The sequence below is a fragment of the Scyliorhinus torazame genome, chromosome 16, assembly GCF_047496885.1.
Source record: "Scyliorhinus torazame isolate Kashiwa2021f chromosome 16, sScyTor2.1, whole genome shotgun sequence".
Lineage (NCBI taxonomy): Eukaryota > Metazoa > Chordata > Chondrichthyes > Carcharhiniformes > Scyliorhinidae > Scyliorhinus > Scyliorhinus torazame.
This window is the reverse complement of record NC_092722.1, coordinates 4,821,262-4,847,622: the sequence shown is the minus strand read 5'-3', so window position 1 is coordinate 4,847,622 and position 26,361 is coordinate 4,821,262. Positions and strand designations below refer to the sequence as shown.

At 48.0% G+C, this 26,361-nt stretch overlaps 1 protein-coding gene across 2 annotated transcripts in view; it reads right to left on the bottom strand.

Annotated features, from left to right (window-relative positions):
- LOC140392539 (NAD kinase-like) overlaps positions 1-25,825 on the bottom strand; it is a 116,367-nt gene extending 90,542 nt beyond the window's left edge. Inside the window, exons 1-2 of one of the 2 annotated variants that reach the window (XM_072477814.1) lie at positions 25,621-25,825; positions 22,891-23,074 (exon numbers count right to left, since the gene is read on the bottom strand). In XM_072477814.1, the coding sequence (XP_072333915.1) occupies positions 22,891-23,063 (173 nt within the window). In that variant the 5' untranslated portion in view covers positions 23,064-23,074; positions 25,621-25,825. The remainder of the gene's footprint in view (positions 1-22,890; positions 23,075-25,620) is intronic. The other variant, XM_072477816.1, reaches the window with a different exon arrangement.
- Between the last annotated feature and the right edge of the window lie 536 nt (positions 25,826-26,361).

Sequence of the window (26,361 nt, the reverse complement as noted above, 5' to 3'; positions counted from 1 at the left end):
CTCACCGCACTCGACTACTAAATGTATCAGTTATAAAGAACACCAGTCTCCCTATTCTTTCCTGTTCCTCCCTTCCTCTTAGTTGCTGCCCAGACATGGTTTATAAAATACATGGCAGTTGATTTTTCTTGTGCAAAAAGAACATTCATTTTAATATCACCGTGCCATTTTGTGACAGGGGTTTATGAATCTTAGGAATTCCCCATCCCAGAGAGCTGTGGAGGCTCAGTCATTGAGTATGTTTAAAATAGAGATTGATAGATTTCGGATGAACAATAACGTAAAGCGTTATGGGAATGGTGGGTGTAAAAGGCATTAAAGTGTCTGATCAGCCAAGATCGTATTGCATGGCGGAGCAGGCTCGATGGGCTGAATGACCTTCTCTTGGACCTATGTTGCTCTGTGTTCTGTCACATCACCAGGAGCTCCTACAAGTTCACCTTTATGAAAAGGTAACCGAACATTGATAAACACAACAAACTGTTAAGTTGAAAAAGCTTAATTGCTTTACATCTCGCTGCCTGGAAAATGTCTGACATCTTGTGGTTCAACACAAACACGCAGGGATGCCAGAGCAATAGCTTATTACAGCAAGCTGTCGGATCTATTCAGTGTTGTTCTCACTGCTGCCGTCATTTTCACTGAAACGGGCAAACATCTGGGAGTTGATTATGGACAAACTACATTTCGATGGGAGGCGCCTCAAGCTTTGCACATTTGTTCCAAGTTTGTGTCCATTGAGTTGGACACGTCAGAGTTAATGAACAGGAAGATTTCTAGGGGTTTTATGGTTATAATTTGGAATGATTCATTGTCAAATAGCACTCCTACATTTCATCCAAGAATAGATCTTCTTCAGACTTGCCAGACTTAAAAATACACAAAAGCTGATCAACAGCCTCATAAAGAGCCCGAGTATAGACCTACAACAGAATTACACAAAGAGTTCCGGGGTCGGGAGCCCATCTGAATGAAAGCTGCAACTATTCCAAATGTTCCATAACTTGTATGAAGGAAAACTGAAGCCAGATTGTGGGGATCTTTCCTCATTATTGTGGATAATCAAGGGATACAGGGGTCAGACGGGGCAGCAATGTTGAACCCAAGACCAGATATGACATTATTGATTGGCGGAGCAGGCGGAGGGGCAGAATGGCCTATTTATTTTTATATAATGAAATGGTGGACTGCTGCGCTGAATCTGATCATTCACGTGTTTGGAAATTGGTTAAGCAGTTTTGCCGACGAGGCATACTCCATTCCCTGCCCTGTGCTGCCCCAGACACCCTTCCCCTGCCTCCCTGCCCTCGCCACTCCCTCCCCCTCTGGCTTCCTGCCTGCCCGGTTCATACTGCCACTCTTTACTGGAGCTGGCACTCTCTCGACTTTTCTCACTACAGTTTACGCCGACCTCCAGTCTTTACATCCTCCACTTCCTTTTGGCAACCTCTTGATCTGATTGGAAAATGAGACTGAAACTGTCATTCCCCAAAGTTGATACTGTCGATGGACGAATTCAGAGCACGGGACGCCATTGATCCGAGTTAGTCTCCAAGAGCTCTAATCCAACACCCCACTAGGTTGGGTAAATTCTGCAATGCAGAAGCAGAAACTTCACTTCCCCTTTTGCATATCTGATTACTGAGCTAATCCCCAGAACTACCACTCTGTTAATATTGTCCCTCGCCCGACTCGGGACTAGCGATACGAGGACTTCAACAGTCAAAAAGGGAAGAATCTGGATTGAGTTGTTAAACTGGCAGTGAAGGTGGTGCTTTGCATTTCCGGATGAGCGACACTCTCCAACTCTCAAAGCCATCAGCTCGGTGGAGGACCGGTCACATTGAGGGAGGTTTGGAGGAAGAAAGCAAGTTTTCCAAACTTCAAAAAAAATCTTCCCCCGTGTCTCCAGACACCGCTCCTCATCCAAATGTTAGACGTGAATAGCTCCTAATTCTGACTGCCTGAAAGTACCAAGATTCTTCTGCCGCTGCTCAGATTTGGGATGGCAAAAGTCTACTTGGAGTAGTTAAAGGGACTGATAGCTTTTCCCCAGGGTGCTGACAGTCTTCACATTTGTGGGGTGAGGTGGGACTCCAGAGACTAATGAAAAAACAATATCACATTCAGCTACTTCAGAAATAAGTCGTTATATATTTCATGATGCACTATTCGCCGAGCTTCTCAAACACGTGTAATTTTAGTGAATAAAATTTGACTCATTTTAGTAAATAAAATTTCACTATTATTAACCTGAATGATCAGAGAGAGTTGATGAGTTGGTGGCATTTCCTTCCCTTTTGAGGTGCATAGGACTGAACGGTGGTCGGAAATGCAAACTCTGGCATGAAATATTGACTGCTCTCTCACTGCACCACAGGATCAGGCCTACCTGCGTCATGCCAGTGTTTGTGTTACCCCACCTCCTCCCAACCCTCATCTATCCCTCTCTGCATGAGGTTACCTGCAACTTATCAGTCTGAATGTTAACCCGGTCCTGCTGTTTGGGCTGTTTCACTATCAGAGGAGGAAGTAAATTGACCCGAACAAGGTCTTGGCCTAGTGCGCGCACACTCACGAGCAAGTCAGAAGACCGCAGGTTCAAATCCCATTGGTGGCCTCCGATATCACTCCCTTTGTGTGCATATGGCAGAAGTCGATAATTCAGCACAAGTTGAAAGTCTAATTTAAAGGATCAATCATGGTGTCTGGTTGAGAAATAAATGTTACAGCTCCACTGATTGGAAGGCCATCCAGGTTGGAGGTATTGTCGAGTTTGATTAAAAGGTGTTAGATGTCTACACCTGACTCCTGATAGTGAGCACAAAATGAGGACCACATCCCTCGAGGTAGAAACCCCTAAACCTGATGAGGGGGGAGAAAGATGATAAAAAGGTAAAAAATCTCCAGCTTTCCAAAACTTTACCCAAATGACAGGTATGCATAATGGCAGAGAACGAGTCCTGCTTAGCAACGAAAACAAACAGTTCCCGGATCTACTACAAAAAGCTCTTACTGTTGTTATGGGCCAGGGTTTAGAGAACGCCAGAGTGTATCATGGAGTTCACCTGACCCACAACTTTTACTAGATTGTGGTATGGGAAGCACACGGCCCACTCTACAGGTGTGGGACAGCAGAAATGGAAAAGTATTTTTTTTAAAAGCAAAACAACATTTATTCTATGAACTCAAGTTAACCTTTTTAAAACATACTGTGATCATCTAAGCAACCAGCAGCAGTAAACCTGCTGTGTCTGGCTTCAGCTCCAAAACTGAAAACAAAACTAAAACGCACCCTGCAGCAAACAGCCTAAAACGAAAGGAAAAAGCTGACAGACAGCCCAGCTCCACCCACTCTTTGACATCACTGCAGTAGTAAACACCCATTTCTTAAAGGTACTCTCACTACAGATATTTATATACACACCCGACTTCCGGGTGCGGCGATGACCAGCTGAGTCGCACGTTTCGGCAGCTCCCTGTGAAACGGACTTTTGGGCTCTTGATAGGAGCCCCAACGGCAATTTCGACGGCTAAAAACACTGTGCGGTAAACCAGAAGGGAATCCCCCCTGGATACGGATGGAAAAAGGAGGAGAAAGTGGCCAGATTGCAGTGGATCCTTTAGAACAGCGGCAAGGAAGGCAAGCAAAAACCAAGATGGCGTCGGAAGGTGGCAGTTTAACATGGGGCCCTGAACAACAAGAGTTCTTGAAATGCTGTGTGGAAGAGATCAAAAAGGAAATGAAGAAAGAGCTGTTGGCCCCGATACTACAGGCGATCGAAGGGCTAAAGGAGGAACAAAAGACCCAGGAGCGGGAGCTTCGGGTCGTGAAGGCAAAGGCAGCCGAGAATGAGGACGACATACAGGGCCTGGTGGTGAAGACGGAGACGCAGGAGGCACATCAGAAACGATGTGTGGAAAGGTTGGAGGCACTGGAAAACAACGCAAGGAGGAACAACCTGAGGATTCTTGGTCTTCCTGAAGGTGTGGAGGGAGCGGACGTCGGGGCATATGTGAGCACGATGCTGCACTCGTTAATGGGAGCGGAGGCCCCGGCGGGTCCGTTGGAGGTGGAGGGAGCATACCGAGTGATGGCACGAGGACCGAGAGCAGGAGAAATTCCCAGAGCCATAGTGGTGAGATTCCTCCGTTTTAAGGATAGAGAAATGGTCCTTAGATGGGCGAAGAAAACTCGGAGCAGTAAATGGGAGAACGCGGTGATCCGCGTTTATCAAGACTGGAGTGCGGAGGTGGCGAGAAGGAGGGCGAGCTTTAATCGGGCCAAGGCGGTGCTTCATAAAAAGAAGATAAAATTTGGAATGCTGCAACCGGCAAGACTGTGGGTCACATATCGAGGGAGGCACCACTACCTTGAGACGGCGGATGAAGCGTGGACTTTTATTGTGGAAGAAAAACTGGAATGAGCGGGTTATTAAAAAGAACGTTCGAACAAAGTGGTGGGGCGAATGTGGGGGGCAAAGAGGGGTTTTATGTACTAATCCTGCGATGTGGTAACTTTTCTCTCTCCCACAGGTGGTGATGGGGGGAGGAGGGGAGGTAGAGGAGATGGGGCGTTGGCCATTGGGGGCGGGGCCAAGGGAGAAGCGCGGGCTTGGTTCCCGCGCTATGATAATCATGGCGGGAAGAGAGAAGCAGGAAGGAGGGGGCGTCGCACGGTGCGAGCCAAGGTCACGGGGGGAAGCCGAGGTCAGCCAGAGTTTGCTGACTTCTGGGAGCAACATGGGGGCAGTAATTACGCTAGCGGGGGATCTAGCGGGGGGGGTGGGAGGGGGGAATTACTGGGTTGCTGCTGCTGGGGAGAGGGGGGAGCTGGTATGGGAGAGGATGGGCGGGGGGGCACTGCCTGGGGGAGATACAGCTGCGTGGGAACCGGGTGAGGAGCTGGAAAAAGGTGATGGCTAATCGACAAGGGGGGGGGGGGGGGGGGGTAGGTAGGAAGCCCCCCAACTCGGCTGATCACGTGGAACGTGAGAGGGCTGAACGGGCCGATAAAGAGGGCACGGGTACTCGCACACCTTAAGAAACTTAAGGCAGATGTGGTTATGTTACAGGAAACGCACCTGAAACTGATAGACCAGGTTAGGCTACGCAAAGGATGGGTGGGGCAGGTGTTCCATTCGGGGCTAGATGCGAAAAACAGGGGGGTGGCTATATTAGTGGGGAAGCGGGTAATGTTCGAGGCAAAGACTATAGTGGCGGATAACGGGGGCAGATACGTGATGGTGAGTGGCAAACTACAGGGGGAGACGGTGGTTTTGGTAAACGTATATGCCCCGAACTGGGATGATGTCAATTTTATGAGGCGGATGCTAGGACGCATTCCGGACCTAGAGATGGGAAAGCTGATAATGGGGGGAGATTTTAATACGGTGTTGGAACCAGGGCTGGATAGGTCGAAGTCCAGGACTGGAAGGAGGCCGGCAGCAGCCAAGGTACTTAAAGATTTTATGGAGCAGATGGGAGGTGTAGACCCGTGGAGATTTAGCAGACCTAGGAGTAAGGAGTTCTCGTTTTTCTCCTATGTCCATAAAGTCTACTCGCGAATAGACTTTTTTGTGCTGGGTAGGGCATTGATACCGAAGGTGAGGGGAACGGAGTATACGGCTACAGCCATTTCGGATCACGCTCCACACTGGGTGGACTTGGAGATAGGGGAGGAAACAGGAGGGCGCCCACCCTGGAGAATGGACATGGGACTAATGGCAGATGAGGGGGTGTGTCTAAGGGTGAGGGGGTGCATTGAAAAGTACTTGGAACTCAATGATAATGGGGAGGTCCAGGTGGGAGTGGTCTGGGAGGCGTTGAAGGCGGTGGTTAGAGGGGAGCTGATATCAATAAGGGCACATAAAGGGAAGCAGGAGAGTAAGGAACGGGAGCGGTTGCTGCAAGAACTTTTGAGGGTGGACAGACAATATGCGGAAGCACCGGAGGAGGGACTGTACAGGGAAAGGCAAAGGCTACATGTAGAATTTGACTTGCTGACTACAGGCACTGCAGAGGCACAATGGAGGAAGGCACAGGGTGTACAGTACGAATATGGGGAGAAGGCGAGCAGGTTGCTGGCACACCAATTGAGGAAAAGGGGAGCAGCGAGGGAAATAGGGGGAGTGAGGGATGAGGAAGGAGAGATGGAGCGGGGAGCGGAGAGAGTGAATGGAGTGTTCAAGACATTTTATAAAAAATTATATGAAGCTCAACCCCCGGATGGGAGGGAGAGAATGATGGGCTTCTTGGATCGGCTGGAAATTCCCAAGGTGGAAGAGCAGGAAAGGGTGGGACTGGGAGCACAGATCGAGGTAGAAGTGGTGAAAGGAATTAGGAGCATGCAGGCGGGAAAGGCCCCGGGACCGGATGGATTCCCAGTCGAATTCTATAGAAAATATGTGGACTTGCTCGCCCCGGTACTGACGAGGACCTTTAATGAGGCAAAGGAAAGGGGACAACTGCCCCCGACTATGTCTGAAGCAACGATATCGCTTCTCTTAAAGAAGGAAAAGGACCCGCTACAATGCAGGTCCTATAGACCTATTTCCCTCCTAAATGTAAATGCCAAGGTCCTGGCCAAGGTAATGGCAATGAGAATAGAGGAATGTGTCCCAAGGGTGGTCCACGAGGACCAAACTGGGTTTGTGAAGGGGAGACAGCTGAACACGAATATACGGAGGTTGTTAGGGGTAATGATGATGGCCCCACCAGAGGGAGAAACGGAGATAGTAGTGGCGATGGATGCCGAGAAAGCATTTGATAGAGTGGAGTGGGATTATTTGTGGGAGGTGTTGAGGAGATTTGGTTTTGGAAAGGGGTATGTTAGATGGGTGCAGCTGTTGTATAGGGCCCCAGTGGCGAGCGTGGTCACGAATGGACGGGGATCTGCATATTTTCGGCTCCATAGAGGGACAAGGCAGGGATGCCCTCTGTCCCCATTATTGTTTGCACTGGCGATTGAGCCCCTGGCGATAGCGTTGAGGGGTTCCAAGAAGTGGAGGGGAGTGCTTAGGGGAGGAGAAGAACACCGGGTATCTTTGTATGCGGAAGATTTGCTACTATACGTGGCGGACCCGGCGGAGGGGATGCCAGAAATAATGCGGATACTTGGGGAGTTTGGGGAATTTTCAGGGTATAAATTGAACATGGAGAAAAGTGAGTTGTTTGTGGTGCATCCAGGGGAGCAGAGTAGAGAAATAGAGGACCTACCGTTGAGGAAGGTAACAAGGGACTTTCGTTACCTGGGGATCCAGATAGCTAAGAATTGGGGCACATTGCATAGGTTAAATTTAACGCGGTTGGTGGAACAGATGGAGGAGGATTTCAAGAGATGGGATATGGTATCCCTGTCACTGGCAGGGAGGGTGCAGGCGGTTAAGATGGTGGTCCTCCCGAGATTCCTCTTTGTGTTTCAGTGCCTCCCGGTGGTGATCACGAAGGCTTTTTTTTTTAAAGGATTGAAAAGAGCATCATGGGTTTTGTGTGGGCCAGGAAGACCCCGAGAGTGAGGAAGGGATTCTTACAGCGTAGCAGGGATAGGGGGGGACTGGCACTACCGAGCCTAAGTGAGTATTATTGGGCCGCTAATATTTCAATGGTGAGTAAGTGGATGGGAGAGGAGGAGGGAGCGGCGTGGAAGAGATTAGAGAGGGCGTCCTGTAGGGGGACTAGCCTACAGGCTATGGTGACAGCCCCATTGCCGTTCTCACCGAGGAACTACACCACAAGCCCGGTGGTGGTGGCTACACTGAAGATTTGGGGACAGTGGAGACGGCATAGGGGAAAGACTGGAGCCTTGGGGGGGTCCCCAATAAGAAACAATCATAGGTTTGCCCCGGGGGGAATGGATGGGGGATATGGAATGTGGCAAAGAGCAGGAATAACGCAACTGAAAGATCTGTTTGTGGATGGGAAGTTCGCGAGTCTGGGAGCGCTGACCGAGAAATATGGGTTGCCCCAAGGGAATGCATTCAGGTATATGCAACTGAGGGCTTTTGCGAGGCAACAGGTGAGGGAATTCCCGCAGCTCCCGACACAAGAGGTGCAGGACAGAGTGATCTCAAAGACATGGGTGGGGGATGGTAAGGTGTCAGATATATATAGGGAAATGAGGGACGAAGGGGAGACTATGGTAGATGAACTAAAAGGGAAATGGGAAGAAGAGCTGGGGAGGAGATCGAGGAGGGGCTGTGGGCAGATGCCCTAAGCAGGGTAAACTCGTCGTCCTCGTGTGCCAGGCTAAGCCTGATTCAGTTTAAGGTATTACACAGGGCACATATGACTGGAGCACGGCTCAGTAAATTTTTTGGGGTGGAGGATAGGTGTGCGAGGTGCTCGAGAAGCCCAGCGAATCATACCCATATGTTTTGGTCATGCCCGGCACTACAGGGGTTTTGGATGGGGGTGACAAAGGTGCTTTCAAAAGTAGTAGGAGTCCGGGTCGAACCAAGCTGGGGGTTGGCTATATTTGGGGTTGCACAAGAGCCGGGAGTGCAGGAGGCGAGAGAGGCCGATGTTTTGGCCTTTGCGTCCCTAGTAGCCCGGCGCAGGATATTGCTAATGTGGAAAGAAGCCAAGCCCCCGGGGGTGGAGACCTGGATAAATGACATGGCGGGGTTTATAAAGCTAGAGCGGATTAAGTTCGTCCTGAGGGGGTCGGCTCAAGGGTTCACCAGGCGGTGGCAACCGTTCGTCGAATACCTCGCAGAAAGATAGACGGAATGGGAAAAAGAAGGCAGCAGCAGCCCAGGATCGGGGGGGGGGGGGGAGGAACCAGAAGGACTCTCAGGGTTGTTAATATATACTGTATAGTATGTATAGGTCGTTGCTACAGATAATTATATATTGGACTGTTAAATTATATTTTTGGAGAGTGTTACTTGTGACAAGGCAGTTGCCAATTAGGGCTAGTTTTCATTTTTGTTATTTATTATTTATTCATATTTTGTTTATAAAATAGGTCATTGTTATTTGTGTTGTTATAATATTGTGTAAAGGATGCACAATGTACTGTGTTGGTTGACCAAAAATTTTCAATAAAATATTTAATTTAAAAAAAAATTTATATACACACCCATTTATAAACACCCATTTCTTAAAGGTACTCTCACATGACACTGTTAGTCATGGGTAAAATTCAATTCGATAAAACCTGTTCGGAGTTTGAAGGTTTGTTATTGTTGACATATTCACCCTCATTTAATGATACCCTTGGAACAACTTATATTCATATAGCACCTTTAATGTTAGGAGACATCCCGCAGTGCTTAATAGGAACATTTTGAACAAAGTTCGAGACCGAACTGCAGAAGGAGCTTAGCCAGCTGAATAAGAGCTTGTTCAAGGAGGTCAGTTTTAAGGAGCGCCTTAAAGATCGGGAATTTTTGGTCAGGAATTCCAGAGCTCATGGCCCAGGCGGCCGGATGCACAGCCACCACAGATGGAGCGCTGGGATTTGGGATACTCAAGAGGCCAGAAATGCTGATCACTGCTACAACAACTTGCATTTAAATAGCGCCTTCAGGTGTAGCAAAATATCTCAAGGCGCTGCACAGGAGTGTTAGCAAACAGAAGATGACACTCAGGCACTGTGGAGAGTGACGTGCTGGACCTGCTCGAGTTGTTTGTTTTCAAATATTTTTATTCAAGTTTTTAATATTCTAACATTTTAAAACACAAAGAAAAAAACACCACCAACCCCCTCCCCTCCCCCCCACCCCCAGTAAAACCTCAACCAAACACCCCAACTTTGCTCCCACCTTCCCCTTAACAGCTGACAGTAACCTGCTCCTTGAAATGTAACACAAACCTCGGCTCTTGGGGAACCTCTCCGCCCCCCCCCCCCCCCCCCACCCCCCCACCCAAAGCAAATTTCACCTTTTCCAATTATAAAAACATTTAATATTCAACTCTACAGACTGTCAGTGCTCTTGGGTCTGCTTAAGGGTCAAATATCAATCTCAGTCCCCACCTCACAGCAGGAAACTCAAAGAACTTCCATCTCCAACGTGATATTGTTTTCAAAACCATGTGATCCACAAGAAAAATATATTTAATCCAATCCATCTACAGTTACTAATAACCCACCATATGTCTGTCACTGGGAGGTAAACACATTCAAGTAAGGGTTTTATCCACTGCATTCAAGAACAGAGCTGCCAAGTATTTCCAGAAAAAGACGTTTTACATGCAGCATATGCTCGTCTCCAGTCGGAGATCAGTCACAGGAATGCTAACTGCTTGGCAAAACTTCACACATTCTGCGTCAGTTCAAATGTAAAGGAAAAATCCCCCTTTAAAAGCTTGGGCGGCACAGTGGTTAGCACTGCTGCCTCAACAGCGCCAGGGACCCGGGTTCAATTCACGGCTTGGGTCACTGTCTGTGCAGAGTCTGCACGTTCTCCCAGTGTCTGCGTGGGTTTCCTACGGGTGCTCCGGTTTCCTCCCGCAAATCCAAAGATGTGTAGGTTAGGTGGATTGGCCATGCTAAATTGCCCCTTAGTATCCAAAGATGTGCAGGTTGAGTAAAAATTGGGGGATAGGTTGGGGGAAGTGTGTCGAGGTGTGTTGATCTTTCAGAGGGTTGGTTCAGACTCAATGGGCCGCCTTCTGCACTGTAAGGGTTCTATGATTCCAGTTCAAATCACTGCTTTCACTCTGGCTCAAAACTACTGACCTCAGGGAAAAGGTGAGGAATGAAAGAAGACTATTGATGTCTTCGGTAATCATGTTTTAGTGGATCATAAAGGCAGAGAGTCTGATTTGGGTTATAGCTCACAGGTGTTCAAAACAAGGAAACAGCCAGGTAAAAATTCTCAGAAGCATATCTAGCAAATTCCCCAAGATATCAATAGGCGAGGTCTACTGCTCTTCAATAATTAGCAAAGAGGCCAAGGACCTGGTCAGTGGCACACAGCAATCCCTTCATCACCAGTGCCTCATTACTCATTCATGGTCCAGAAGAAGACACACCCAAAACACTGCAACCTGTCAATCTCCAGAGTCTCAATGATTATCGATCTGCATCACCCAAGTTCAGGTTTCCTGCATTTACAGTGCTTCCCCTTTTACTCACGCGCTGTGCTGCAGGAATGACCACGGTCTTGTCCCTAGTGTTACAACCTTCTGTAAATGCAAACTTCTGACTCACCTACATTTAATTTGCATAATAGCAATGACATTGTCTGACACACAGACCAGAACTCAAGGAGTTGTAATATATGGAAAACGCTCATTATCTCAAAAGAACCCAACTGCCTGTCATTGCATCCTGAACCTTGGAAATCTCTTCAGAGTTCCTCCTTGACCAATTTCAGCGGAAGCTCTCCCAGTCCCTTTTCCTGCCCCTTAGCTTGGATCACCAACATCTCGCTTTTCTTCTCGTTTAGTTTGTATCCCGAGAAATTGCCAAAGTCCCTCAGAAAGCTGCATGACCTCCCCCACCCCCTCCAGTGGGTCCGAAATATACAGGAGCAGATCATCCGCATAAAGCGAGACCCGATGCTCCCCCCCCCCCCCCACCCCCGAACCAACCCCAACCTTGTCCCCCGGTGGAGCCTAAAGTACTCCGACCTCCCCCTGTTCGCCACTGGGGCCTGATAGAGTAGCTGGACCCAACCTATGAACCCCTCACCGAATCCGAACCTTCTTAGCGCTTCCCACAGGTACTCCCATTCCACCCGGTCAAAGGCTTTCTCCGCGTCCATTGCCGCCACCACTTCTGCCTCCCCTCCCTCTGAGGGCATGTTTAGGAGCCTCCGTACATTGGAGTTCAATTGCCTGCCCTTGACGAAGCCTGCCTGATCCTCCCCATCATCCCAGGGACACAGTCCTCAATCCTAGCAGAGTTCCTGGTGTTAGGTACAGAATAGATTGTGACTGTGCTCCTCCCAATCCATAATTAAATCCTCGTACTTAACACATTCCCTTCGTGACAACAGTTTTCCTTGCCCTGTTTGGGAAGTGACTCATGCGCAAAAATCGAGCATTCCACAGGCAGGAAGTTCATTCATTGCACAATGACGAGACTGAAACTTTCAATAAAGTTTTATCGATAAGATTATCCTGAAAACAACTATAAAATAGCTTGTTTACAACCTCAACAGAAACCCTCAGCCTGGTAAGAGTTCTTAAAAAAGGCTCAGGAAGCAACAGTTATCACTTCCTCACCACCCAGTTTATTTTAGCTGTAACGTTAGTTAACCGATTTCAGATCACTTGGGGCACATTTTTACTGAAATGGTCTGCATCAATTCAGTTTATTTCCAGATTTTGTTCAGCTACTGCAGACAAGGTCTTGGGAATGAGGGACTTGAAACACAAACAACTCACCCATGATCTCACTGAATAGCAAAGCAGGCTGGAGGGACTGAAGATGGTTACATTTTTGTTGGCACTGTATAAACTCATTATTTGAGTGTTATTGATGGTTTATTTGATGAGCAGAAAAAAACTGGGTGGTAACCAGGGGGAGGGGGGGGGGAAAAAAAAGATCGGATTCCAAAAAAATTGAACCTTATTAAAACACGAGTACTCCATAAATATACACAACTCCCAACTCCCTATCAAATTACATATTGCGACATAAAGACACCCATAAAACACAATAAAAAAGGAGAAATGTGCACAGCTTCTGGGAAAGGGCAGGGGCACAGGGTTGCTTGATTAACTATTCCAACAAACTACACAGATATAGTGGCTGAATGTCCTCCCATCCCGAATAATTTTATGGAAACAGCACATATCGTAAACCCAGAGAGCATTAGATGCAGAATTCGGAACTAGCCTCAAAGAATTTTCAGCTCTGTGACAGGAATGAGAGTCGAATATTTAAGCTGCTGCCTCTGGGCTTCAGGGAAGTTATGAAGCTGCATCATCATCTCGGGCGTCTCCTTCTCTTTTTCTCTCACTTTGAATTTTAAGGAACTGGCTAATTTCAAACATCTGTTAAGCTAGCTTCCTCTCCTCTCCACCCCACGTGAATGACGTTCCCTTTCTGTAAGGAAGCGCCTGACTGCCATAGTTGCACAACTGAGATTAGGAAACCCGCTCAAGTTTATCAGTGTCCACTTGATCCTGTATCCTCCCATCTAGTGCCGCGAAATCCCAATATGGTGTTTTGTTCCTTAGTTTAAGGCAGCGCAGTGGCACAGGGGTTTGCACTGTTGCCTCACAGCGCCAGGGACCCGAGCGGCACTGTGGCACAGTGGTTAGCACTGCTGCCTCACAGCACCAGGTACCCGAGCGGCACTGTGGCACAGTGGTTAGCACTGCTGCCTCACAGCGCCAGGGACCCGAGCGGCACTGTGGCACAATGGTTAGCACTGCTGCCTCAGCGCCAGGGACCCGGGCAGCAGTGGCAGTCATTAGCACTGCTGCCTCAGTGCCAGGGACCCGGGCAGCACGGTGGCCCAGTGGTTAGCACTGCTGCCTCACAGAACTAGGGACCCGGGTTCAATTCCGGCCTTGGGTGACTGACTGTGTTGAGTTTGCACTTTCTCCCCGTGTCTGCGTGGGTTTCCTCCGGATGCTCCGGTTTCCTCCCCCAGTCCAAAGACAAGTGGGTTAGGTGGATCGGCCATGATAAATTGCTCCTTTTGCATCCACGGATGTGCAGATTAGGTTATGGGGATGGGGATTGGGGGGGGGGGGGGGGGGAAATTGACATGGGTACAGTGACCATTCAAAGAGTCATGCAGACTTGATGGGCAGAATGGACTCCTTCTACACTGTGGGAATTCTATACTGCTGCGAGAAAACATAAATAAACTGCTCTAGCAATTGAAGGCAAGTGCAGCGTGTGCAGTTGGGCAAACAGATTAACTGATAGCAGGTCCCTGCCGAGTCAGTCATTCAGACACAGTAATATCTGATGGCTTCACAACTGATCACAGTGGGGGGGGGGGGGGGGGGGGGCTTGGCTGTGTCAGCTTTTAGTTTTACTTTGAGAAAAGCTTGGGTGTGTCTGTGTTTTTTGGGTTTCGTTTCAGTGTTGGAGCTGCAGTCAGCCACAAAATGTGTAATGTTGTTTCTCTCTGCCATGTAAAGACTATCTCTTGATCATTTGGTGAATTCAGAGTTATAACTGTTCTCAGTAGTGAATTTAAACCTGATGTGCTTCTGTTAAAAGGTGTTTTTTTTACGTCTTATGGGTGTAGAAAGGAAAGTAAGGATTACTTAGTGTTGTATTCTTTGGGGGTTTGTATTTGAATTGATGGTTGCTAAGATGTTCACTGTATGTTTTAAAAAGGTTAACTTGAGTTTATAGAATAAACATTGTTTTGCTTTAAAAAATACTTTTCCATTTCTGCTGTACCACACCTGTAGAGTGGGCCGTGTGCTCCCCATACCACAATCTAGTAAAAGCTGTGGGTCAGGTGAACTCCACGATACACTTTGGGGTTCTCCAAATCCTGGCCCATAACACAACCCATAGTTAAATAAATTGGCCTGGGTGTACACGAAGATACAGGACATGGGAGAGAGTTAGGAAAAGTCTCTGACGTGTCCCAACTGTTGAAAATTGCGCAAGGCCAGTCAATAGCTACTTGCACAATTGGTGCGAAAATTCAGTCAAACCGGTTCCCTAATTACTGAAACAGAATCTTTTGCTGCAGCAAATACAGAAATAGTCTGGGATGTAAAACGACAAAAGGAATTTTAAGACGGGGCGATTGTGGATGGTGGTCCTATGAACAGGCCTTTCAAATCTGATTTCTATCACATAATAATAGTGTTGAGTTTCCTGCTATAGATTTATTCTGAGCTTTATGTTCTATAACTCTTCTGTATCTCCAACAACTCACCATCTAAAACAGTTAAAGTAAAACAAAATCCAACAAAGGACTTTCTTTGATGGCATTGTTTAAATACAAATTGTACATTCCATTATGGTCAATATTTAAACTCGACTTTGAATAAAATATATTCTAATTTACATCTAAGTGCACAATGAATGAAGGTGGTTGACAGATTTCCTACTTTAACAGAGGACCATTTCTCTCTAATATCATGAATAAATAGGGGAGGCAGTGGCGTAGTGGTATTGTCACTGGTTTAGTAACCCAGAGTAATGCTCGGCGGACACAGGTTCAAATCCCGCCATGGCAGATGGTGAAATTTGAAATCAATAAAAATCTGGAATTAGTTTAATGTCGATTGTCATAAAAAACCATCTGGTTTAGGGTCCTTTCGGGAAGGAAATCTGCCCTCCTTACCCGGTTAACTCTTCAATGCTCTCAGGGATGGACAATAAATGCTGGTTGAATCACATCCCGCGAATGAATGAAATTGATCATATACATGAATAATTGCTACGATTGGTGGCGATATTTATTGAGAGATATTTACCATTGCCCCTTCCTTTCTTTTCCACTTTTTCTGTAGTTGATATGATCCATCCTTCCATTCTCACTTTAACATACCCCACCGATATATTAACATTTTGTCATGACAAACACCATTGGAGTAAAAGTGAGACAATATCACACCTGGAATTCTGGCCAACTCCCCAAGATCAGTTATTGGTGTTCACAGTAAAATACCATTTTTCTCATCTGACCTAAACCTCTCGGAATCTAAAATTTGCAACATTTTATATGGCATGAATACAATCAGTCAACCTCATAACATGGGTCATTGGCGCCTGCTAGAAAGGACATACATTCATACAGAGAGACCTGTTCCCTACAAACAAAAGGAATAAGTTCAAGCCTTGTGCCTTTTTTGTATCGCCCAGGAGCTTGGAGAGCCTATAGCTTCCCATTGCTTGCCCAATGGCAACATCTTGGCCAATCAGAGTCAACTTTTCAACCAATCAGTGCCCTTTTATTTTGTAGTATAAGTTGTGATTGGTTGAAATTTGGTATTCTTGTGTTTGTTCTGATGAGTGAAAGCTGTAAAGCTTCAGCAACATGTCTCTCTCTTCAGCAATGTGAAAAAAAATGAACACAAAACTTTACAGAAAAATACAAGGTGAAAAAAAAAGGTCAAGATAGCAGCAGGTCTATCCAAAGGTTGGTAATATTCTTCAATTTATGCATCTTGGGCAGTCAGTTCAATGTTGTAATATAGAAAAAGGCAAAAAGGGAACTGTGGCTATTGAGCAACCCAGAACTATTAACATTCTAGGAACTTCCAAACAATTCCACACAGTCAGAAGTTGCACTTCCCTGCAGTAATCTGAAATGAGATCAGCATGTGTTCACCGACCCATGGCAATTTAACTTGATATCTGATAAACTAAAAATAAAATATATTCTAACAGAGAGCAGGTTTTCCACTTTGAATGGTTGCCACATTCTCTTGAAAACTGTTCACTTAAGGAAAGAAATGTGATGAAGGAGAAACGGACTCTTCATGTTTACTCACTCACTGAGAGCTTTCATGGTACAAAATTTGTCCTCCTACACTGCTTCATCGCAGCATTCAAATCAGTAGTCTATTTATTGTAGACATTGCAAAGGACATTCATGCTTGATTATTGCCCTGATCTACTGTCCCGGCCTGAACTATGATGAGATTGAATAGGCTGGTGCTGTTTCCCTTCGAGTAGCGATGGTTGAGAGGGGACCTGATAGAGGTGTCTAACTTTGTGAGGCGCGTAGATAGGGTGGATAGGAAGGCATGTTTTCCAGTAGAGAGGTCAATAACCAGGGGTGTGGTAGTAGTTCAAGAGAGGAGCAGAGGGGGAACATTTTCACCCAGAGGGTGGTGGGAGTTTGGAACTCGCTGCCTGAAAGGGTGGTGGAGGCAGAGACCCTCATAACATTTAAAAAGTGTTGAGATATTCACTTGCGCTGCCGTAATCGCCAGAACTATGGGCCAAGTGCTGGAAAAGAGGATTAGTGTAGTCAGATCTTTGTTGACCAGCGCAGACACTCTGAGCTGAATGGGCTCTTTCTGTGCTGCAAATGTCCATGAATCTAATATTACATAATCCAAATTCTAATGCTGCATCTGCTCTTTGAATTACTGTAACCTGCGAGTGCTCTGATTTGTCAGAGCTGATTCAGTTTACCAGTGATTTGTTCAAAGTTCGAGCACAGTTTACTAAGTGACTTTGGGTCATTTGATGTAATTATTAACCCTGGGTCACTCAAGTCTACAAGGACAGTTTGTGTAAAATAGAGCTTTTGATAGGAAAGGGCCACACAGTCTGCCTCCAGCAAACGCAGTTAAACGTGGAATAGCAGACTTTACCAACAAGTGCCACTCGTCTTTTCTGGCTGGACACTGATCCCATCAATCTGGGCCAATTCAAATCTAATCCTAAAGCTGAAAGGTCAATGATTTAAACGGTTGGTTTATGGTTATCATTCTTTGCTGAAAGTTTAGATCATCACAGGCATTACTTCAATTCAGCTATATCTTGAGAAAATTGTCTGAAGACTAGCTCTTCCTTGTCTGAATTTGATTGTCGGGGTCACATCAACTCAATTTCCTCCAGCTGAACACCCATGTCACTCACTCCTCCATCCCCAACCCTGGTAAACACTTTGGAAAACAGAAGCCATCGGTTTTAGCTCCCATCACATCCTGCTCCGTGCTACTGGCACGATTATACCCTTGTCACATGTTCAAGCAGAAGCCAATTGCAAACCCCACGTTCTATTGATCACCAACTCCTTATTCCATCGTCACATCGCAACATGTTGTTGAAACTATGCACTGAAACGGATTCCTCGAACGCACTCTTTGATGGGAGCATCCTTCAGCTACCGCACAAACTCCAAACGCAGGCTGCCTGTAACCTGTCCAGCATTAAGTCACATTCATCCATCTCTCTTGCCCTTACTGACTTACACAGCCATCCAAAGCATTGCACCCACCTTTAAAATCATTCAATGACCCCAAACTCAGTCTTTGCAACGTCCTTCAGCATGGTCACCTGGTCTGGCCACGTGACTCCAGGTCTACAGAAATGTGGTCGACTCGTAAATGCCCTGAAATGGTTCAAGGGAAATTAGGGATGCAAGTGCTGCCCCAGCCTGCGACGCCCACTTCCATGAAAGAGTAAAAGAAAACTATCTGGTCTTTTGGACACATCCTTCCAACATCAGTGTTCAGACCTTCACAGTCCTCGATCCCACCCTCCAACTCTGCCCCAAAACCCTTCCCGTCTCCTGTTTTAGAATGTTTCTCAAAACTTGACCAAAGTAATCTTCCCCTCCATTATTTTCCAGCTGAGCCCTTTATTTTCCCCCATTCCATCACTCGCCAAGAGCAAATAATTATGGGATGCTCCCTAGAAATGAAAAAGGTTGCTGCAGGTGAACTGAAAAGTGACAATATTCCAAGCACGGGTTGGTCTCCTTGGCGCTACTCTCTCTCACCTTGTAGCCACTGATCTGTAATTGTTTCTTTTCACATGCCATGTTCACTAAATCGCTGGCTTTGAAAGCAGACCAAGGCAGGCCAGCAGCACGGTTCGATTCCCGTAACAGCCTCCCGAACAGGCGCCGGAATGTGGCGACTAGGGGCTTTTCACAGTAACTTCATTTGAAGCCTACTTGTGACAATAAGCGATTTTCATTTCATTTCATTGTTGACACAAAGTTTCTCAACTACCTTGTCCAACGGAGCTCTGGATAAGATGATGTCACCTCCATCCCATCACTGGCAAACTCGAGCCACTCTCTAATCAGCGCCTACCAACTTCTGGCCTCAACTCCATCAACCATTTTGATGGCCCAATGAGGATAATTCTGGAAATTCACCCCTTCCGTTCCCTGTTCAAAACATTTAACTTTTCACCAACAGCTGACCCATTTACCAAGGGAAAGACTGTTTTCTTACACCTTGGGGATATTGTGTCTTGCTTACTATTTTCAAATTCCCCAGTTTTATCACTACTGCTGTGATGAATGTAAGAAATATTTTTGCAATAATGTTATTAAAACCTGGGTTAAGATGCATACTGCATGATTGCTAGAGAGCTGATTAAGGTGTCGTAAAAGTAAGATAATCATTGAGTGCAGGTGAAGTGTTCTGCGAATAGAACTTGAGAACCATTTACATGTTTGCAGATAGCTAGCTAATGGAATATTGTTGAGGTTTGAAGGACCCCTAGGGTGTAGATAATTTTTACGGGGCATTGTGTTTGGTCCTGGCTAAACAGGTCAAGGAACATCTGGTAAGAAGAGACAAAATAATGCCTTATGCTTTGGGTACTGATGATGTAGTTAATGCGAGGAGCCAGTAGGTCCTAGAACACTAATCTGAACACAGGGGTTTCAGTTTGGTCCTGAAAGGTTCTCTCTTCAAAGATTCTGCACAGAGAAAAGCAATAAAACCCTGGTTGTTAACTTTATTCATGAGTGGTATTTAAAATATATTGGTTTGACTAAGTAAAATATTAGTAGTAGGTTTACGAAGCAAAGGTTCCTTCTTTTACTTAAGAACTGTTGTAACCTGTTAACTGTAAAGCTATTTCTTTGTTACTAATGTGATTAAATTAAAGTCTGTTTTAACATAAAATATACCTATTGGTCAATGTTATCACTCCTGTGGTGCAGTAACATTTCCTCAATTTTACAAATTGCAAATAGTTGGGTTCTTGTTCGGGATCCTAACAGTGGTCACCGCAAGCTTGGTACAAACTACAACAATGGCTTAACTTGGGTTCTTATCCCCTCCTGCACCAACATCCACGTCATCCATACCAAGTCCGACTGGTTCTCGAAGCCTTCAACCTCATTTCTAAATTCTGACTGATATTCTCCTGTTATATATCTCAGACTCCGCTTTCATCTCTCTAACACCAGATTACAATCCATTTTCCACTCTGCCCCACCGTAAAATCCCTACAATGCAGAAGGAGACCATTCAGCCCATCATGTCTGCACCTACACACCAAAAAAGTGCTCTACCTATGCCAACTCCCCCACCCTAACCTTATAACCCATTGATCAAGGCCAATCCACTTTACCTGCACATCTTTGGCCTTTGGGGGGAAACCGGAGCACCCGGAGGAAACCCACGCAGACACGGGGAGAACATGCAGACTCCATACAGTCACCCGGAATTTAACCTGGGTCCCTGGAGTTGTGAGGCAGCAATGCTAACCACTATGCCGCCCCACCTTCTCCTGTGCTCATGAATACACTATCTGTGCCTTCTGATTCCACCCAGAGATGTTTTTCTGCCCAAGTGGACTTTTAAAAAAATTGGCAATGCACCAAAGAAAACATGTGTCTCGGCCTCAACAATGAATGAAAATCGACTGATTGACCAGCATCGCATTTTGGTTTGTAGCGACATTGCTAGCACAAATTTGGTGCAGCATTTGCCAAATTAATCATCATTGCCGTATGAAAATAAATATGCAAAGGGCTTGGGAAACTTTCCAGGATGGGTTGAGGCATTAATTTATTTGTTTAATTGCTTTGGGTTTATTTTCGTACAACATATTAAAGCACGTTATGACATTTTGGTAGTTTTACTGTTTTTAGTATTAGATTAGAATAAACTGAAGACATTTTTCAAAAATGCCATTCAGGACCCTGATGTTTTTTTTAATTATAATAATCTTTATTGTCACAAGTCGGTTTACATTAATACTGCAATGAAGTTACTGTGAAAAGCCCCTAGTCGCCACATTCCGGCGCCTGTTCGGGTACACAGAGGGAGAATTCAGAATATCCAATTCACCCAACAAGCACGTCTTTCGGGACTTGTGGGAGGAAACCGGAGCACCCGGAGGAAACCCACGCAGACACGGGGAGAATGTGCAGACTCTGCACAGACAGTGACCCAAGCCAGGAATCGAACCTGGGACCCTGGTGCAGTGAAGCCATAGTGCTAACCACTGTGCTGCCGTGCTGCCCTATCAGAGAATTTAAATTGCACAACTTGTGGTGGGTTTCACGAAGAGTGAACTTCAAAAGGAGATTCAGGATTTCCCATCACCAACCCAACGCCCTTCACTACACCTGTATATTGATGGTCTCTGTTGAAAAAGCCCTTTGGATCCCACATAGGGACTGATGAAAACATCGGGCTGGGATGCTGTCAAAGAATTGGCTCTGTATCCTGCACACAGCAGTGAACCTCTGGCAGTAGCATCGCAGTAAATCTATGGCCAAGAACACATCGGTTTAAGAGCGTCTTTTCTAAAATTCGATATTTTCAAATGTTTGGTTGAAACTTTCAAGACTGAAAGTGTCCTTCAGATGAGATGTTAAGCCTTGCCAGACTCCTTTCAAAGATCTCAAGCACGATAAAAATCCAGCTTGGGTCATTGTGATATCCTGTCAATATTTCCCCTTCAACCAACCCCAGCCAAAACACATTTGTTTCTTCATGCCATTTTTGTTGAAGGGACATTGCCGTGAGCAAAATGCAGCTTCATTCATCTGCAGCTGCATGGCAGCACGGTGGCGCAGTGGATTAGCCCTGCTGTCTCACGGCACCGAGGTCCCAGGTTCGATCCCGGCCCTGGGTCACTGTCCGTGTGGAGTTTGCACATTCTCCTCGTGTTTACGTGGGTTTCGCCCCCACAACCCAAAGATGTGCAGGGTAGGTGGATTGACCATGCTAAATTGCCCCTTAATTGGAAAAAATTAATTGGGTACTCTAAATTTATAAAAAACACAGTCAAGGGCCACGTAAAAGTTATGTATTTGCGATATAACCAGGCAGCACATGACACGGGTCTTTTCACCAGCTTGGAATCCTACTGGACAGAGATACTTGTTCAGAATGAGTTTTATTAAATTACATTTGGTTAAATTATAGCCACATTATGAATAATTAGGAGCAATAAAGCTGATGAATAGTTGATGGGAGTTCAGGTGATGTCCTGAAGTTATTAGAATAAAGTTGTAAAGTTATTAGAATAAAGTTGCAACGTTATTAGAATTTCTGCACAAGTGCTGGTGAAAATCACTCAACAGTGTTCAGTAATTTTGCCAGTTTTCTAAGGTTCCGTTCTTGGCAGAATGCTATAAATCAAAATGTGTGGATTCAGAGAACTACAAACCACTCAACCGTTGCCATCCCGATTAAATTACAGAATCTTGACCGTCTCTCAACAATACAGCTTGTTCCATTATGTCAGTGGCCAACTGGAGTCAAAGCATAGCGAAAAGTGAAATACTGCATTGAAGTCTACTTTGCTAATACTAACACTATTTGATTAAAATGTGTTCACATCGCTACCTTGCAAATCATTGTGTTATTGTTGACCGTCAGGGCATTGTTGAAACACCTTGGAACACATTCACATCACACACACCATCTTCCCCCGTGATACTTCATAACTCAAGCACTCAAAAGCAAAATAAAAGCCAGTATGCTTCACCACTCATTCCCAGAGAATAAACCAATCAGGTTTGTAATTATGTGGTCTAGGTGACTCAGAGCTGGTTGGCCAGAGCCAGATCTGTGCTAGAAGATTTTAAGGATGCAGTATTCCCTGCACTTCCCAGGCAAACTTTACTCTGGCTTCCAGGCACTGGACTCTGCTTTTGAAACTTCCCCCTCCTGTGCAGTGGAGGGTGCAAATTAATACATTTCCATCAAAAGATAAGGTTACCTTTTGTCACAGGAGCGCATGATATCCCAGGCCCCAAACAGCATCTCACTAGGGACCATCAACACTGAACAATACGAGCAAGGCAAAGGCTTGGAAGTTTAAAAAGGAACAAAACCAACTAGATTACCCCAGAAATCAAAAACTGCTACAATCGCTTAAGAAGTCACAGTAAAGCTCTGGAACTGTCACAAGTGGAAAAATGTTGAATTTCTCGATTGTATTCCATTCATTCTAAAATATTGAAACATTTTATTTGCCTTGGTACACAATCCCTTCTCACTTTCTTAAAACAGTTGAAATCTTAGGGGGCAGAGGCTGTTGCCAGCTGACCCTCAGTGCTCAGTTACCTGTACACTTTTCCACTGATCAGAGCGGGGGAAGTAGACAGGCTCCTGGACTTGGCTCTGCCTCGGAGCTGGGAGTCTCCGCTCAGCTCCTCGCCACAGGACCACAGACAGCCCAGCCCTTGTTCCGTGTCCAGGGGCTCTGCCCCCAGTGGCAATTCCTCAGCGCAGTCCATCCTCGTTGTCACTGCCTGCCAGGAAGAAAGAAGCGGGGGGGGGGGGGGGGGTGGGTGAAAGGAGAGGGGGGGGGGTGGGTGAAAGGAGAGGGGGGGGGGGTGGGTGAAAGGAGAGGGGGGGGGTGAAAGGAGAGGGGGGGGGTGAAAGGAGAGGGGGGGGGTGAAAGGAGAGGGGGGGGTGAAAGGAGAGGGGGGGGTGAAAGGAGAGGGGGGGGTGAAAGGAGAGGGGGGGGGTGAAAGGAGAGGGGGGGGTGAAAGGAGAGGGGGGGGTGAAAGGAGAGGGGGGGGTGAAAGGAGAGGGGGGGGGTGAAAGGAGAGGGGGGGGTGAAAGGGGAGGGGGGGTGAAAGGAGAGGGGGGGGGGTGAAAGGAGAGGGGGGGGGGTGAAAGGAGAGGGGGGGGGTGAAAGGAGAGGGGGGGGGGTGAAAGGAGAGGGGGGGGTGAAAGGAGAGGGGGGGGGTGAAAGGAGAGGGGGGGTGAAAGGAGAGGGGGGGGGTGAAAGGAGAGGGGGGTGAAAGGAGAGGGGGGGGTGAAAGGAGAGGGGGGGGTGAAAGGAGAGGGGGGGGTGAAAGGAGAGGGGGGGGTGAAAGGAGAGGGGGGGGTGAAAGGAGAGGGGGGGTGAAAGGGAGGGGGGGGGGTGAAAGGAGGGGGGGGGGTGAAAGGAGGGGGGGGGGTGAAAGGAGGGGGGGGTGAAAGGAGAGGGGGGGGTGAAAGGAGAGGGGGGGTGAAAGGAGAGGGGGGGGTGAAAGGAGAGGGGGGGGGTGAAAGGAGAGGGGGGGGTGAAAGGAGAGGGGGGGGTGAAAGGAGAGGGTGAAAGGAGAGGGGGGGGTGAAAGGAGAGGGGGGGGGTGAAAGGAGAGGGGGGGGGTGAAAGGAGAGGGGGGGGGTGAAAGGAGAGGGGGGGGTGAAAGGAGAGGGGGGGGTGAAAGGAGAGGGGGGGGTGAAAGGAGAGGGGGGGGTGAAAGGAGAGGGGGGGGTGAAAGGAGAGGGGGGGGTGAAAGGAGAGGGGGGGGTGAAAGGAGAGAGGGGGGGTGAAAGGAGAGGGGGGGGTGAAAAGAGAGGGGGGGGTGAAAAGAGAGGGGGGGGTGAAAAGAGAGGGGGGGGTGAAAAGAGAGGGGGGGGGTGAAAGGAGAGGGGGGGGTGAAAGGAGAGGGGGGGGTGAAAGGAGAGGGGGGGGGGTGAAAGGAGGGGGGGGGTGAAAGGAGAGGGGGGGGTGAAAGGAGAGGGGGGGGTGAAAGGAGAGGGGGGGGGTGAAAGGAGGGGGGGGGGGTGAAAGGAGAGGGGGGGGTGAAAGGAGAGGGGGGGGGGTGAAAGGAGAGGGGGGGGGGTGAAAGGAGAGGGGGGGGGGTGAAAGGAGAGGGGGGGGGGTGAAAGGAGAGGGGGGGGGTGAAAGGAGAGGGGGGGGGTGAAAGGAGCGGGGGGGGTGAAAGGAGAGGGGGGGGTGAAAGGAGAGGGGGGGGGTGGTGAAAGGAGAGGGGGGGGGGTGAAAGGAGAGGGGGGGAGTGAAAGGAGAGGGGGGGGTGAAAGGAGAGGGGGGGGGGTGAAAGGAGAGGGGGGGGTGTGAAAGGAAGGGGGGGGTGAAAGGAGAGGGGGGGGGGTGAAAGGAGAGGGGGGGGGGGGTGAAAGGAGAGGGGGGGGGGGTGAAAGGAGAGGGGGGGGGTGAAAGGAGAGGGGGGGGGTGAAAGGAGAGGGTGGGGGTGGTGAAAGGAGAGGGGGGGGTGAAAGGGAGAGGGGGGGGGGTGAAAGGAGAGGGGGGGGGGTGAAAGGAGAGGGGGGGGAGAAAGGAGAGGGGGGGGTGAAAGGAGAGGGGGGGGTGAAAGGAGAGGGGGGGGTGAAAGGAAGAGGGGGGGGGGTGAAAGGAAGAGGGGGGGTGAAAGGAGAGGGGGGGGTGAAAGGAGAGGGGGGGGTGAAAGGAGAGGGGGGGGGGGTGAAAGGAGAGGGGGGGGGTGAAAGGAGAGGGGGGGGGTGAAAGGAGAGGGGGGGGGTGAAAGGAAGAGGGGTGGGTGAAAGGAGAGGGGGGGGTGAAAGGAGAGGGGGGGGTGAAAGGAGAGGGGGGGGTTGAAAGGAGGGGGGGGTGAAAGGAGAGGGGGGGGTGAAAGGAGAGGGGGGGGGGGGTGATGAAAGGAGAGGGGGGGGGGTGTGAAGGAGAGGGGGGGGTGGGTGAAAGGAGAGGGGGGGGTGTGAAAGGAGAGGGGGGGGGGTGAAAGGAGAGGGGGGGGGGTGAAAGGAGAAGGGGGGGGGGTGAAAGGAGGGGGGGGGTGTAGAAAGGAGAGGGGGGGGTGAAAGGAAGAGGGGGGGGTGAAAGGAGAGGGGGGAAAGGAGAGGGGGGTGAAAGGAGAGGGGGGGTGAAAGGAGAGGGGGGGTTGCAAGGAGAGGGGGGGGTGAAAGAAGGAGAGATAGGGGATGGTGGGGGGGGGGGAATATTGTCTTTTTTTAAAAAGTTGGCTTGCACTCAGTTGAAATGGCAAATACAACCTTATAAAAGGTGGATGGCCGGTGCTGGTTAGTGTGCGGCCAGCAGGATTGGGGAACTCCCAAGTTGATACTTGCTGAAACTTACACGGTGACAATGTGTCTATTTCATTGGCAGCCGGGCCTCGCTGCAGCCGCTCCGCCACATCAGCGCCCACAAGCCGGGAAGCTCCTGCAGACTGCACCCTTGTCCCCGTGCATCTGCCCGCCGAGGCCGGTCCCTGCCGCTTGTCCTCCCCTTAGGCCGGCCTCCACAACCGGTAGCATCTGCCCACAGGCTCCCTCTGCACCGCCTTCCCCACATGCGCACTGCCGCCTTACCGTATTACCCCCAAAACAATCCCCGCGCTCATTCCTCTGCAGCTTCAGATAAAATTGCTCAATCCCACCCCCCAGAGCTGCTTTGCTGTTGCAGCATTGCAACAGGATGGAGTCCAATGCAGAGGCAGGGGAGGTGATTCCTTTTTTTTTCCATGAAAAGTTTTTATTTAAAGAGTACAAACTATATTGAAGAACAAAGTATCAAAAAATATTATTGTATGCAAATCAATTAGAGTCCTTCCAATAGGCTGCCCTGCAGACCTCCCTGCTTCCCCAGTTAGGGGAAGAGGTCATTTATTTTGATGAGTGTTATAAAATAATGGGGATAATTCTAGGGGCTTTTCACAGTAACTTCATTGCAGTGTTAATGTAAACCTACTTGGGACAATAAAGATTAAATAAAGTGGGTTCAGGAGCAGAGGGACCTAAACAACCTTTATCGTCACAAGTAGGCTTACATTAACACTGCAATGAAGTTACTGGGAAAAGCCCCTAGTCGCCACATTCC